Source organism: Gymnoscopelus braueri (genome assembly GCF_963280865.1).
Source record: "Gymnoscopelus braueri genome assembly, contig: SCAFFOLD_485, whole genome shotgun sequence".
Lineage (NCBI taxonomy): Eukaryota > Metazoa > Chordata > Actinopteri > Myctophiformes > Myctophidae > Gymnoscopelus > Gymnoscopelus braueri.
The window spans coordinates 17,501-30,793 of NW_027660877.1; the positions used below are offsets into that span (position 1 = coordinate 17,501).

Sequence of the window (13,293 nt, forward strand, 5' to 3'; positions counted from 1 at the left end):
GACAAATACTGGGAAAATAAAGTTAGATTCAGAAAAAGGTTGGGGTGGATTTGTGGTGTACCTCTTGAGCTATTCTCTCTAGAGTCTGGGTGCATGACTCAAACAGGACCCTAGGAGAGCGGGGATCCTGGCTCGCTGACTCGCCCCTCAGAACCACACCGGGACTGGATAAACGAGACCTATGGAGCACCTGGATTCACATTTGACAACATAAACACGAGACCATCAAACAGGCAGCAAGGACGGTTATAATCTTGCAAATGACACAAATGAAAAATAAATGAAGTGTACTAAAAATGCTTTTCAACATTAAGAAAACCTTCAGAAATGACTCAATCTTGACACACAAAGTAGTAGCACCACTTAAGCACTATTTTATACCTAGTCGTACGATGGTGTTACGTGGCGAAAATAGACGATCTACAAGCTCACAATGCGTTGCGATGCGTTGTGGTGAGCTAGTAGATCAGCTATTTTCATTATTTTGAAACATTTCCAACGATTTTCGCCTTAAAATGAAGAGAGAGACTGTGCATCGGTACCGGGCTGAGCTGGTCTTGCTCCAGGGAGTTGAGAGACAGCTGCAACTTGGTGCTCTGGTCTTTATTAAGGTTCTCCCACCTCTGTCTCAGCTGGTCCAGGGGGGTCAGGCTGTCCACCTCCAGCAACAGTCCTCCTGGGACTGACATCTCACTGTGGAAGCATACGTTTGACGTGAGGACAATGAGGGAAGAACATAATGTGCTATCACACTGGGGACCACTGTCATGCCCCCTGGTCCTGGAGGTTTTCCTCCTTCAATTTCCCCTTAATATTATGCTTATAATAATATACTTATAATATAATAGTGTCATCTTGCAAAGATTATTTAAAACTAAACCCAAGGGCTTCATTACAAATTGAAATTTAACAGAAAGAAAAAGTAGAATGCACCACATGTACCTGTAAATAAATAATGCATTTTTGTCAAGAAGTGAGAAAGACAAACTGCAGTACCTGTCTCCGTTAGGTGTGGTCTGTTGGCTTAGTAACTCCTCTCCAACGCTGGCTACAGACTGTAACAACCTCCTCTGTTCCGCTACCTGCTCCTCTAGCTCCTACAGCAACAGAAAGAACAGCAGCACATTGTATCAGATACTGTACTCCAACAAGGGCTAGGACTTGCTATTTGAAATAGTTACCTTTCATTTAAATCAATATAGTTTTGCACCATGCTACTGATTTCATCATCTGAGAACGCAGGCCATCAAAAGGAAACTAATGGTTTATAACGGATCTGGCTCAACGTTCAAGTTTGTGTTTTATTGTTACATCTTGTGTACAGGTACATAAGAGTAAAACGTATTTTTGGTGGGGTCTAACATAGAAAAAGACTACTGTCTCTCACCCTCTGTCGAAGCAGGTTGTCATGGTGCTGCTGTGTGCGTGTGGAGCGAGCCTGAGACAGCCAGTCCTGGACGTTGGGACTCTGGGACAGAATGGAGTCCGGCTCACTGTCCTCCTGCTCCTGTAACGATCCCTGGATGAAGATGGATAGAGAGACATCATGGGTGGCAGAAATGTGATGACAGATTTATAGTAGGGTAATGTGCCATTTGATATCATATCAAGCTAATTGCCATTTATAAAATTCCAGCCATGATAACTTCTCTAGGGAAAATATTTCTTCTGGACATAAAAATATATGTATAATATATAACATCTGTTAACATCTGATCATGTGGCAATGTGTAACACCCTTGGCGAGAACAAAAACACTATGTATGTTTCAAATCATTACTACAGTAACTGAAAATGCTGTGTCATCAGAAACAACACCTGTTCCAATGTGTTTAGTGTCAGTGTGATGCGACGAGGTAGCATCCTTTTGTCTGCGTCTGAGGCCCATTGTGAGAAATACAGGCCCCTGTTGTTCTGCGGTTAGTGGAGGGAAACAGGGGACCTTTATGAAGGAGGCCGACGTGACCTTTGGCATTTCCACAATACTACCATTGATGAAGATACAGCAAAACAACATACTGCAATGCAGCACAACAGAACAGAACTGCGTTCGACAGAGACAAGAGGGAGAAAGGAACATGAGCTAAATGGAAATGGAGGATGAAAATAGGATGAATTGAAGAGAGGACGGGACAGGGGAAGAACATAGACCGAAGTGAAGGGGAGAGAGAGAGAGAGACTGACGATGAACCCCAATGGTCAATCCTTGGATGTCACAACATCCATACAGTGCATCTCACCTGTATGTCCACCTGTTTGTCCTGCAGCATGCGCTGCAGCTCCACCAGGCTGTCTTTGAGGGACTGGAGCTTCAGGGTGAGCTGCTCCGCCTCCTCCTTGGTGCCGGCGCGGCCCTCCAACAGCAGGCTCTCGCTGTGAATGGAGAGCTCTGACAGCGATGCCACCTTCCGCTCAATCTCAAACAGCATGTTCTGAAACGGCAGGAAGAGGCAGGCAAGCTCAGGTACAGTCATCATCATCATCGTTCAAAAGGTTAAAGTTGACCTGAATTTAGAATGTCAACTGGCCCTGGAAGGAATCATATCAGACTACTAAATCATATTGCCACACAGTGACCTGCCCACAGATCCACTCATAACTAAGCTAAAACCCTGCATGGGTGACTCGTTTAAAACAGCCTGGCATTGTTGGAATATCTACTGTAACGTCATCAAACTGTCGCTCCCCGTAGTTCAACAGTGTGACTCATTAAAGGGAAGCTCTCCAGCGGAACTGGATCTGCTATCTGTGCTACATGATGGGCGATGACAGCCTGCTCTATTGCACAGGAGCTATACCACCCAATGGGGACAGTCTTTTCTTCTACTCAAAGAGCTCTTATTGGCTGTGCGTGACAGTGAATGACAGGCACTGTCCCGGTGGTTGGTAGGTATCTACTCAGCATAATGCACCAGGCTTTCATTTAGCTGTTTCCAGAATGTACTTCACACATGCACGTCCTCTTTTACTGCCACATTCAGTGTTTCCCCCTCTTTTCTCTTTCACTCACTCTCGTTGATTTGCATATATCCTTTTCCCCCCTCTCTCTCCAAATCCTCATCGGCACATTCAAACTGATTCAGTTGAGAAGCAACAAATCATTGCTTCCTAACAAAAGCGACCCTCCTATTCCATGTGAGAACAATTGCGTGGAAGGTGGAAAAAGCGAGGATTAGGGTTTTGTAGCTCCTCCTTTCAAAAGGAAATACGAGGCCCAGAAAGAAAGAAGTGGTCGTCATTCTCCCACCACAATGTAGAGTGTCTTCATACACCTCCTTCTCCTTCCATTCAGTGCCATTCAGGCGGCTGGAGGGTGGGGGTCTCATTTACTACCTACACAGTAAAATCTCTCTCGCGCTTCAGTGCTCTCGGTGCCCAGCGTTTTTGCTGCAGCGCCTTGGGCTCCTAAAGCAGACAAAAGTTCAACTTTTGGAGAGGAGCGCCACTCATTTGATCCTCCTGATTGTGTCTGTCAATCAGGTCATTTACGACCTGATGTTGAATCGTTACCACAACCATGAGAAGGCCATGCTTATAGTTGTATCACATAAGCTATTTGTGCCAATAACGCAGATGACAGGACGTTCGAGCAACAGCGGATAGGTTCCAACGTTGCAGGCATCAATAAACGCTGTGTGAGAGTGCTCTGGACATTATATCCAAAGCACTCCTCCGCTCAAAAAATGCTTTCTGTGGACACAGCCCCTAAGGAAAACCCTGAATTAATGTGGTGGAGAAACATAATTAATGTAGATGCTCCCGTACAGGTTTGCTGCATGATACAATTAAGCAATTAACGTCCTATCACACTCTGTGGCATGCAGTGGAGCAAGACTCTTAACCCCTAATTGCTCACAGGCCCTCATTGGAAACAAGTCCGCAAGGACTTTCATGAACGTCCTGTTAAAAGGAATTATCCTTATAGAGAAAAAGAGTTGACCTCGATATTGGATTAAGATAGCAAGAGAAAGATCTACTGTATGTAACTATGAAAGAGGGTTCATTACTGGGGCACGGATGGCAGGGGCTTCAGTCACAAAGACTACTCAACTAGTGTTTCACTAGTGACTAATGTGACATCTGCATTTCAATATATGGAATGACATCAGTCCGAAGTTGTGACTCAGAAGCACACATTCAATGACCATGATGCTTGTGCATTAGTGCGATATACTGAACAAGAGGAAAAACAGAGTAGCAACTCTTCCTCAGGTAGACTGCCCCAACGCTCCTGATTTCGTGTATAGAGGGGCGGGTGTAAAGAGCCGGCGAGAGATTGCGGCTGATCCCATTGGTTCACCGATCTGTCCGTCAACCCCCGCCCTGTTAACACAACATTACGAGCGACGCCCACTGCACTCTGGTTGGTTGGGAAGTGAAACACTTCCTCATACCGAGTACACCGACGCGCTGGGCCAGGCTTTTATTTTTTAGCAACACTAAACAATAAAAGCCTGGAGATCGAGGCTATTCCTCAGGTGACTGAGAATGTCAGTGCAGGATGTGATCAGACTGTCAGCCACAACAGTCATATCACTACACAGAGAGGGATGTTATAGTAGGGTTGCAGTACACAAACCAAATTCATAATTTGACACTTCAGTGGTGCAAAATGCATTGCTACATACAGTGCATGTGTGGTGTACACCAAGAGAACAGGCCTGAATGCTTGACAGTGAGGGTGTCCGTTATGCTTTGGGGACATTTTCCTAGCATGATGCAGGTCCACTTGTATCCTAGAGGGAAGGGTCACTGCAAATCAATACAAAGAGTAATCACCTTTATCCCATGATGAAACATAATGTTGATGGGAGTTAGTCTTATGTAACCAGATCTTATGTATCTCTGCCTACTGTCTTCTGCAGTGTTGGGCAAGTTACTTTATTTTAGTAATATATTACTATTACTTATTACCTTCATTTTAAAGTAATACATTTTGTTACATATTAATGTCTGAGCAACAGTAATATATTAATATTACATATTACTTTTTAGTTACTTAAAAAAAAAGAAGCTACAATTGAACAATTAAATAATCTAGCTTTTGTATTATTATTATTAGCCCACAAATTATTTTTGGGACACAGAGATGGCAGATGGGCAGGCATTTACATTATAAGATAGGATTATGAATTACATTAATGAATCAATTTGACTTAAATTAATCAATTTATTAATAGACATACCTTCTATAATGTAGCCTATAATGACATGACAAGACTAGCCTCTTTCTATACCTTTTTTTTTAAATTAAAGTCCACAGAACAAGGACTGCATGAGCAGCATAGAATGTTGAGCCTATGAAATTAAGATAAGGACATAGAAATATGGTTAAGGTCATTTAATTGTTCAAAATTTGACCTCTCTGAACAGTGAACAGTTATACTGTAGTCGTGTCATTGTGTCAACCAATAACACATCATAACAAAATGCATCTTGACCTACAGTACCACTTGTTTGACAACCAACAACTAGCCAATTTTAAGTAACACAACCGTCCCTATGGGATCTAAACTCCATCCATGTGTGGTCAAAGTGGCAAATAAAATCTCTTAACACAGCATTTTGACATTCCCAGACACTCATTTAGATAGACATGGCATGAGTTAAAAAAATTGACTAGACAGTTAGAGTTAAGACTCATTTATATGGTCTACAAAGAACTCAGCTCTATACAATTATATTTATACCGTAGGCTACTCTTTAAATAAAAAAATCCTCATTTTATTTGACCTTTAAGAGAAGACTGCGCTAGCCATAATATATTATATCTCCCTGTCTGCTGTGTTGCCTGGTCTGATTGTTATAAGCCACATTGGGCTTGTTTTTCTGAAGTTGCTTGTAAATAATGGTAGAACGGTTGTGAGCTTGTAGGTCGTCTATTTTCAAATAGCCAACATATATAAATATGCACATTGTTTAATGGACGACATATATATAGGTTTCAAGTGCTCATGTGGCCTATTATAGTCGCTTCTTTTGGCCTTGTTTTCATAGACCTAGTTGCTTATTCCTCTCGCACAATCTGGCAACACTGCTCACGTTCCGACAGAGTCCGACATGAACTCTGCAGCTGCACCATGGGGATTTTACATTGAGCACACACACCCGATGTTTGGCTTCTAACTTAGCTCTGGACTTTAATTGCCTTTCAATAAAACCACATTTGATAGACATAAATATCACCTACATGTTACTGATTAGAGATTATTTTAAATTTTTGTAATCAGTTCATTATTTCCTGCGTAATCGATGAATAAAACTGACGTGTGTAAATTGGAACATTGCATTGTGTGATGCTTAACTTGCCTTCTTTAAATAAATTAAATAGACTACCATCTTATATAAACACAATTGGCACAAGGAATTGACACTCTCCCTTCAGCTGATTATAGTAAAATTAGAATCACAGAGATTTGTTGACAATGATAGCTGTAGAGAGAGGTGCGCGCTTAGTTTTAACAGGGATTTTGCTGTAGGCTGCGGCTTTGTGGGTGGATAAAAAAAACACCTTCACTTTGGTGGGTAACGCACAAAGTAACGTAGTAACGTAGTGTCATTTTAATAATATATTACAGCTTCTCCTTGTAGTAATGCGCTATATTACCCGTTACCGCAATTCGGTAATATATTACGTAACGGCGTTACATTACTAACGCACGTTACCCAACACTGGTCTTCTGTCCATCATACTAAGTATGCTCTTTGCTCTTTACAGTAGCTCTATACTGAACACAGTCAATTAATCTGTGGAGTGTATGCAGACAGCATCAATCCTTTGAAGACTAGGCTCTAGTGTACATGGTCTGGGACTTTTAGACCCGAGCTCCACAGGAGCCATTTGTGAGCTATAATCAGCTTACTGTCTCCCAGCTGCTTCAGTACAAACAAACCCACCTACTGTAAAAGACCTCTTCTGTCTGAGCCATCGAGCTAACATCATTATAAGAAGACACTTATGTTACATGATAGGGGTCGACGTGTTAACCCTTTAAGTTCAAGTTTTTTTTTAATAGAGCCAGTTAGATTACTAACTGCTTAAACTTAAACAAACTGTCCTTTGTATTATTCTCTCCTTTCCCAGGAGGTGCTGTGTGCCATGTGATACAAATTAGCCACCCTGGAATACATTTCCTTTTACAGACCAAAGTGAACTTAATCCATAACAAAACCCAGCCTAGATCAATCACCACTTCCACTTCCCCAAAGATACCAGTCAAATCAATCAGTTTGAAGGTGAGATCAACATGGTAACAGGGTGAGCAGACGATGGAGCTTGGCTTGCTGGAGGAATGTTGGAGACCCAGTAGGACACCCTAAAGCTGAGTAGAGAGGGGGCAGACCATGATAATCCTAATCCTAATACCCAATCCAAAACACAATGCTCAGTTTAGCTCATTCATTGATAGAAGCTGAATACTACTGGATGGCCAGGGTCCTCTGACTATGATACATTTTGTTCATGTCTGGGTGGAAACCAACAAGCATAAAAGGGTCTATTCATGCAACAGACATCAACAGAGACTAAAAGGCTTTGTTCAGACTGCAGGCAAAACCCATTTGTTTATCAAATACGATCTATAAGCATAACTGTCCACACTTTTATTTGCAAGTGATCCGATTAGATTTGTGTATTCAGAGACATTGTCAACCTATATCTGCATCGGTTGCTGTGGCAACATTGTAACAACATATGAGTGATGCTTAATTTATTCTCTCGCCGGAAATAGCAGATCTACAGTGAGCGACACAGTTGTATGATGAAGCATAAATCTGGCCTCAGTGTCTTTAGAAATCAGATTTGAACCACATTTCAAACCACTATAGGAATGTGATTAAAATCTGCAAAAATCAGTTTCCATGTGTTTTGTTTTGCTGTTCGGATAAATACCAATCTGATTCCAATCTGGATAGGCCAAAAATCTGATTTGAGCTACCAGTTTGAGCATATATAGCCTAAGAGTATGAGCTTGTCTGACATTGAAAAAACATGCAAAGAGAACAGCCAGGCACTATTTCTGGAACCCTGATACAAATCGGACACTACTGTATGTCACAGATTTTACATGCCACAATTATTTTTGACATGTGACACACTGACAGAGGCTCTAGCAGAACAGGATCTGTTATCTTAGCTACAGGACAAGAGATGACAACAGAGACATACTGTTACTGTATACTTTTGTCTACCGTGGAAACAGTACCATTGGGTAATGAGTACACCAGTGGTTCTCAAACTTTTTCATGTCAAGGACCCCCAAAATGACATGTATTTGGCTGCGGACCCCCATCTCAAAAATATTTTGTGCCAGGGATTTTTCAAAAATAGCAGATCTACAAGCTCCATAGCGTGGCCCTCGGTACCGTGCTATGAGCTTGTATATCTGCTATTTTTTAACTATATTTATTGTACCCCCCCAAGGACCCCTAGGGGTCCCCGGACCCCACTTTGAGAACCAATGGGGTACACCACAACAGTTTCCCCTCAACAAACCAAACCGTAAAACTCTCTACCCCCTCGGCCTCTGTAAACGACAGTCTCAGTTTGATGACATCACCATGTGACACAATCAGTCTCACCTGGCAGTCTATGAGTTGATCTTCCATATCCATGTCATCATTTTGGGGCTGGAGGGCGGAGCATAACGTGGCACGGGCGCTCAGCAACCAATGGTCCAGTTCCTCGGCTTCGCTATGGTAACGCTGCAGCGCCTGTTCCTGACGCAGCTCCTCTAGCTGTTCGCTCAGTCTCTCCTAAACACGAGAACATGACAAACAAGAGATATTAGATGGATAATAGGCACAAAACCTCCGTATTTGTCATACACAATACAATCCGGATTGTTAAAAGAACCATATGTCCGCTTCAGCAATAGATTGTACATAAACATAGACCATTTTGCCATTCATTGTTACATTTTGTCCAAAGTCATCAAAATGCTACCAAACATAAATTAATTAATGAGTCACAGCTGGCTTAACAAAACTGCATCGAACACTGACCAACAAGTAGTCAAATAATGGCATATCATAGTTCAAAAATATCAAATGGAGGCTGATAAAACCCCTTTTATCAGCCTCCATTTGATATTTTTCCAGCATTCCACCCAATAAAATATGGAGTGTTCATTTAACTGCGACTAGTTTCCCAGTACCTCCAGCAGCTGGCGTTTCCCGGAGGCCTTCATGCGAATGGTGGCCATTCTCTCTCCCAGCACGGTGAGCGTGGACTGTAGAGCCAACTGGTCCCCAGGGTCTCCCTCGCCGTCGCTGTCTCCCAGGCCGTCGCCCAGTAGCTCCTCTGAGAAACACATCTGGAGCTCAGTGATCTCGTCCTGCAGCATCAGGATCTCATCCATCAGGGCCTGGATTGCAGGGAAACGAGGGGAGGGAAGAATGGAACATTGAAATATATGGAAGACAGGGAAGGGAAGAAGATTTGTGAGATGAGGAAGGATTGGGCTTCGGAGACAAAACCAAAGTGACCAAAATGGCTCGTCTCACTGTTGTCAAAAGGGGACCGTAACAACTGGGGCCGCCAGTCACCGTGAAGTTGGCATAGCAACAGCGAACAGTGCTGCGGTGTCTTTGAGCCCTGCACACAGCCTAGTAGAATTAAACCCCTTCATCATTCTCTGTGTTTTCACTGAGCACAGAGAGTCGGGGCTACTTGTCATCTTTGTCTTTAACGCATGGCTCAACTCCATTTCTGTTCTCTACCATTCAGACCATTAGTCTATTGTTTCCCCTGTCCTCATCTGAACTCACCTCCCTCCCTCCCTCCCTCACACCCCCCCCCCCTCCCCACACACACTTTCTCTCTCTAACACACACATACAGTACAAACACTGACTTCCCAAATACCTCCTGGCCTGTCTGCCCCCCCTCTCCCTCACCTGGTGTGCAGCCATCTGGCTCTCGGGGCTCTTGCTGGGTTCTAGACCCTCGTTCAGCGCTGCCTCGATGGACTCCATCTTGGTAGAGACGGACTGGAGGGACTCCTGGTAGTGCTGCTGTCGCTCCAGAGCTTCATACAGACTCTTCTGCTTCTCACTGATCTGAGGTGGGAGTGCAGTCAGACAAAGAGTGAGAGAGTGTGCTGATGAAAAGGTAGGCGGTGGGAGTAAAAAAGGATGTGCAGCGTACACAATACTGGTCTAAACGCGTCATTGTCTACTGACAGCTTCATCAATCCATTGTACATAAACATAAGACCATTTTGCCATTTTAATTATAATATGTTGCGGTTGTCGTATATTTGTTTCCCTGGAAGTTGTAATAATACTGCACTGAAATGAATGGAAAATATTGTCATCCTTAAATACCTACAGTAACAAACCACAGTCTGCTTTGGAGAATGGTTGGCAGTATTGTTAAGTATAGAGTTGTACGCAATAAGTTACACATGCCAGACCACCAGTACGATCCTGGAAATGAATCCTCAGGGGATCTCAGAGCTGTTCCTGTACAGTTATGTTCTTACTATATATATTTCCATCCTGGTGTATGTTTTGTTGCTGAGAGACATTTCTGTTTCTGGTGCACTGGTGCAGTATTTCTATATAAAGCGAACACTGACTGCAGCGTAGCAGTTAGATATTCAGCTTCACTTCGGCAGGTTAATCTCTGACCAGGTGACGTACCACATTCTTTAGTGTTTCCCAGGACCTCTGCAGGTCATCCAGGTTAGCAGCGCTGCTTTCCATAGACGGGTCATACAGCTCCTGGAGGGGTGCACGACTCAGGTTGGCTCGACCCTGCAATTATGTACAGTAAGAAGACGGTTTGTGAAAGTCTTGCTATGTCTGTTTGTCTGCATGTACGGATGTTCTTGCACGATTATTGCACATAATACTGACTTTATACTGACTTACTGCCATTGAAAGCTGATGATATCATCATTTTCACATTGTTGTTTGTCTGAATTGTTACAGAATTATCCTGTGTCTTGATGTTGTCCTATGTTACATGTTGCACCTTAACCAGATACAATTCCTTCATGTCCTATGTACTAGCAATAAACACCCGCTTGTTTCTGAGTTCTGTGTGGAAGCATAGTTGGCTAGGGGAGAGTGGTCTGTTTACAACTACCCACTGAATGACCATGTAATTGCTATAAGTGTCCTGTATCATGTCCTTGTTCTCAGCTTGAAGCAATTCATTATAACCCCTAAATGTCCACATTCTTACAAAGAAAATTCATATGTCCAATTTAAGAGCGGTGAGTAGGACTGTTAGCTATGTGCTGAGTTTGTCTTGATCCTCTGTGGGATGTTACCACTATATCAGTCTGGCTAAATTCGCCCCCATCTCTCCCTCTCTCTCTCCCTCCCTCCCTCTATCTCTAACTTTCATAATAATTCCTTCTGTCTGTCTCCAACTCCTATTAACTTTGCTTCTAACCATACTGCGTTGGTCCTCTCTCTCTCTACAGTAAATCAGCAGTGAATCATTGACACATCACATGATGCAGAAGAACAGATATTTCACCGTGAAATAATCATCATGACTCAGTTCCCAAAACTGCAGTGCTGACCCCCTACTCAGTTCTACTAATAATATCCATCTGTCTGGGCTGTCTAGATCACAGACCTATACCAAAGAAAATATATTTCGCACTAACTTGCCATGCTAACAGCATCGCACAGGAAAAAAATCAAGGGAGTAAAACGAATGAAGGTACAGCTACACTGATGACCTGATAAGGCGGCAGGCAGATGCAACACAGTAACCGTCCAGCTGCTCATCCAACGTGGGTGTGGTAGAGGAATGTTATAGCAGCAGTGCATATGGGTGAGGGCTGTAGTGTGATACTAGCAGACGGGTGGGGGAGCAGGTGGTGCTGGGCGTACGCGGGGAGGCGAGGACACTTATGGGTTTACGGTCCATTGTGTTTGACGTGTGCTCATGAGCAAGATAAAACGGATCACAGGCAGGGTGGTGACACAGACTTTGACCCAAGATTAACAGCTTGAACCCTATGGCGTCACTAATCTGGGGGGGGGGTATTCGGCTGGTGACGTGGGTGTCGCCCGTGGTGGAAAAAGTACTCAAATGTTTTACTTAAGTAAAAGTATCAATACTGCAATGTAGAAGTATACTCTCTTACAGGTAAAAGTCCGGAATTCAAAATGTACTTGAGAAAAAGTGCAAAAGTGTTGGTATCAAAATGTACTTAAAGGGATATTTCACTTTCAAAAAAACTTTTGGTATTTTTGTCGTCTACTCAGGCCTTTGTGAGCCCTCCAGACAGTTTTTAAGTTGCTCGATTCAATATTTAGATATTTGAGATTCATTTAATCAGACACGCCCCCTTCCTATACAAACCCATTGTAACTTCAAACTTCATTTTAACCATGTTAGAATCATCGAAAACACCCGTCCTTGGTTCTGGTGACTCACCCTGCCCTCCTAATGCGTGAGGGGCCGTGTTTTCCCGATAAATGTTTTCATTTATTTTATTGCATTTTTTTATTGAATTATATATATATAAATATATAATATATATATAGATATATTTTTTTTTTTAAATAAAATAAACAAGTAATTGAAAAAACACGGCCCCCTCGCGTATTAGGGTGGCGGTATGAGTCACCAGTACCAAGGACGGGTGTTTTTAATGAATCTAACATGGTTAAAATGGAGTTTGAGTTACAATGGGTCTGTATAGGAAGGGGGCGGGTCTGATAAAATGAATATCAAATATCTAATACTGAATCGAGCAACTTAGAAACTGTCTGGAGGGCTCACAAAGGCCTGAGTAGATGATACAATGACCAAAAGTTTTTTTGAAAGTGAAATACCCCTTTAAGGTAGCAAAACTAAAAGTACCAAAATGTTTGAAAATAGCAGATCTACAAGCTCACACCGCATCGCGATGCGACGCGTTGTGAGCTTGTAGATCTGCTATTTTCAAATAGCCTATGTATAAAATAGGGATACAGTGGTTAATGTGTGTTTTATAATGCAATAATCTGCAAAGTAACTAGTAACTAAAGTTTTCAAATCATTGTAGTGGAGTAAAAGTACAATATTTGGATCCGGGATGTAGTGGAGTAGAAGTAAAAGTTCTGAAAATTGGAAATACTCCACTAAAGTAAAAAAAATACCTCAACATTGTACTTAAGTACAGTACTTGAGTTACTTTACACCATTGCGTGTTGCATTGGCTGCTTTCGGTGAAGAGATTTGGTGTAGATGGGGGTGGGGGCGGGGGGGGTTAATATACGTATAGAGCCCTGGTGGACTCCAGTCAACAATGTATGTACTAGGGTGAGGTATTGTGTGTCATTC

General features: G+C 42.6%; 1 protein-coding gene across 1 annotated transcript in view; it reads right to left on the bottom strand.

Moving 5' to 3' along the window:
- The window catches only part of LOC308081115 (nesprin-1-like), a gene marked incomplete at both ends in the record, with an annotated part of 28,468 nt that extends 16,579 nt beyond the window's left edge, over positions 1-11,889 (bottom strand). The window contains 10 exons of the mRNA XM_080457509.1: positions 62-190; positions 543-693; positions 997-1,097; positions 1,388-1,519; positions 2,241-2,432; positions 8,581-8,754; positions 9,156-9,365; positions 9,897-10,058; positions 10,644-10,757; positions 11,815-11,889. Coding sequence (XP_080313635.1) covers positions 62-190; positions 543-693; positions 997-1,097; positions 1,388-1,519; positions 2,241-2,432; positions 8,581-8,754; positions 9,156-9,365; positions 9,897-10,058; positions 10,644-10,757; positions 11,815-11,889 — 1,440 coding nt within the window. The remainder of the gene's footprint in view (positions 1-61; positions 191-542; positions 694-996; positions 1,098-1,387; positions 1,520-2,240; positions 2,433-8,580; positions 8,755-9,155; positions 9,366-9,896; positions 10,059-10,643; positions 10,758-11,814) is intronic.
- Between the last annotated feature and the right edge of the window lie 1,404 nt (positions 11,890-13,293).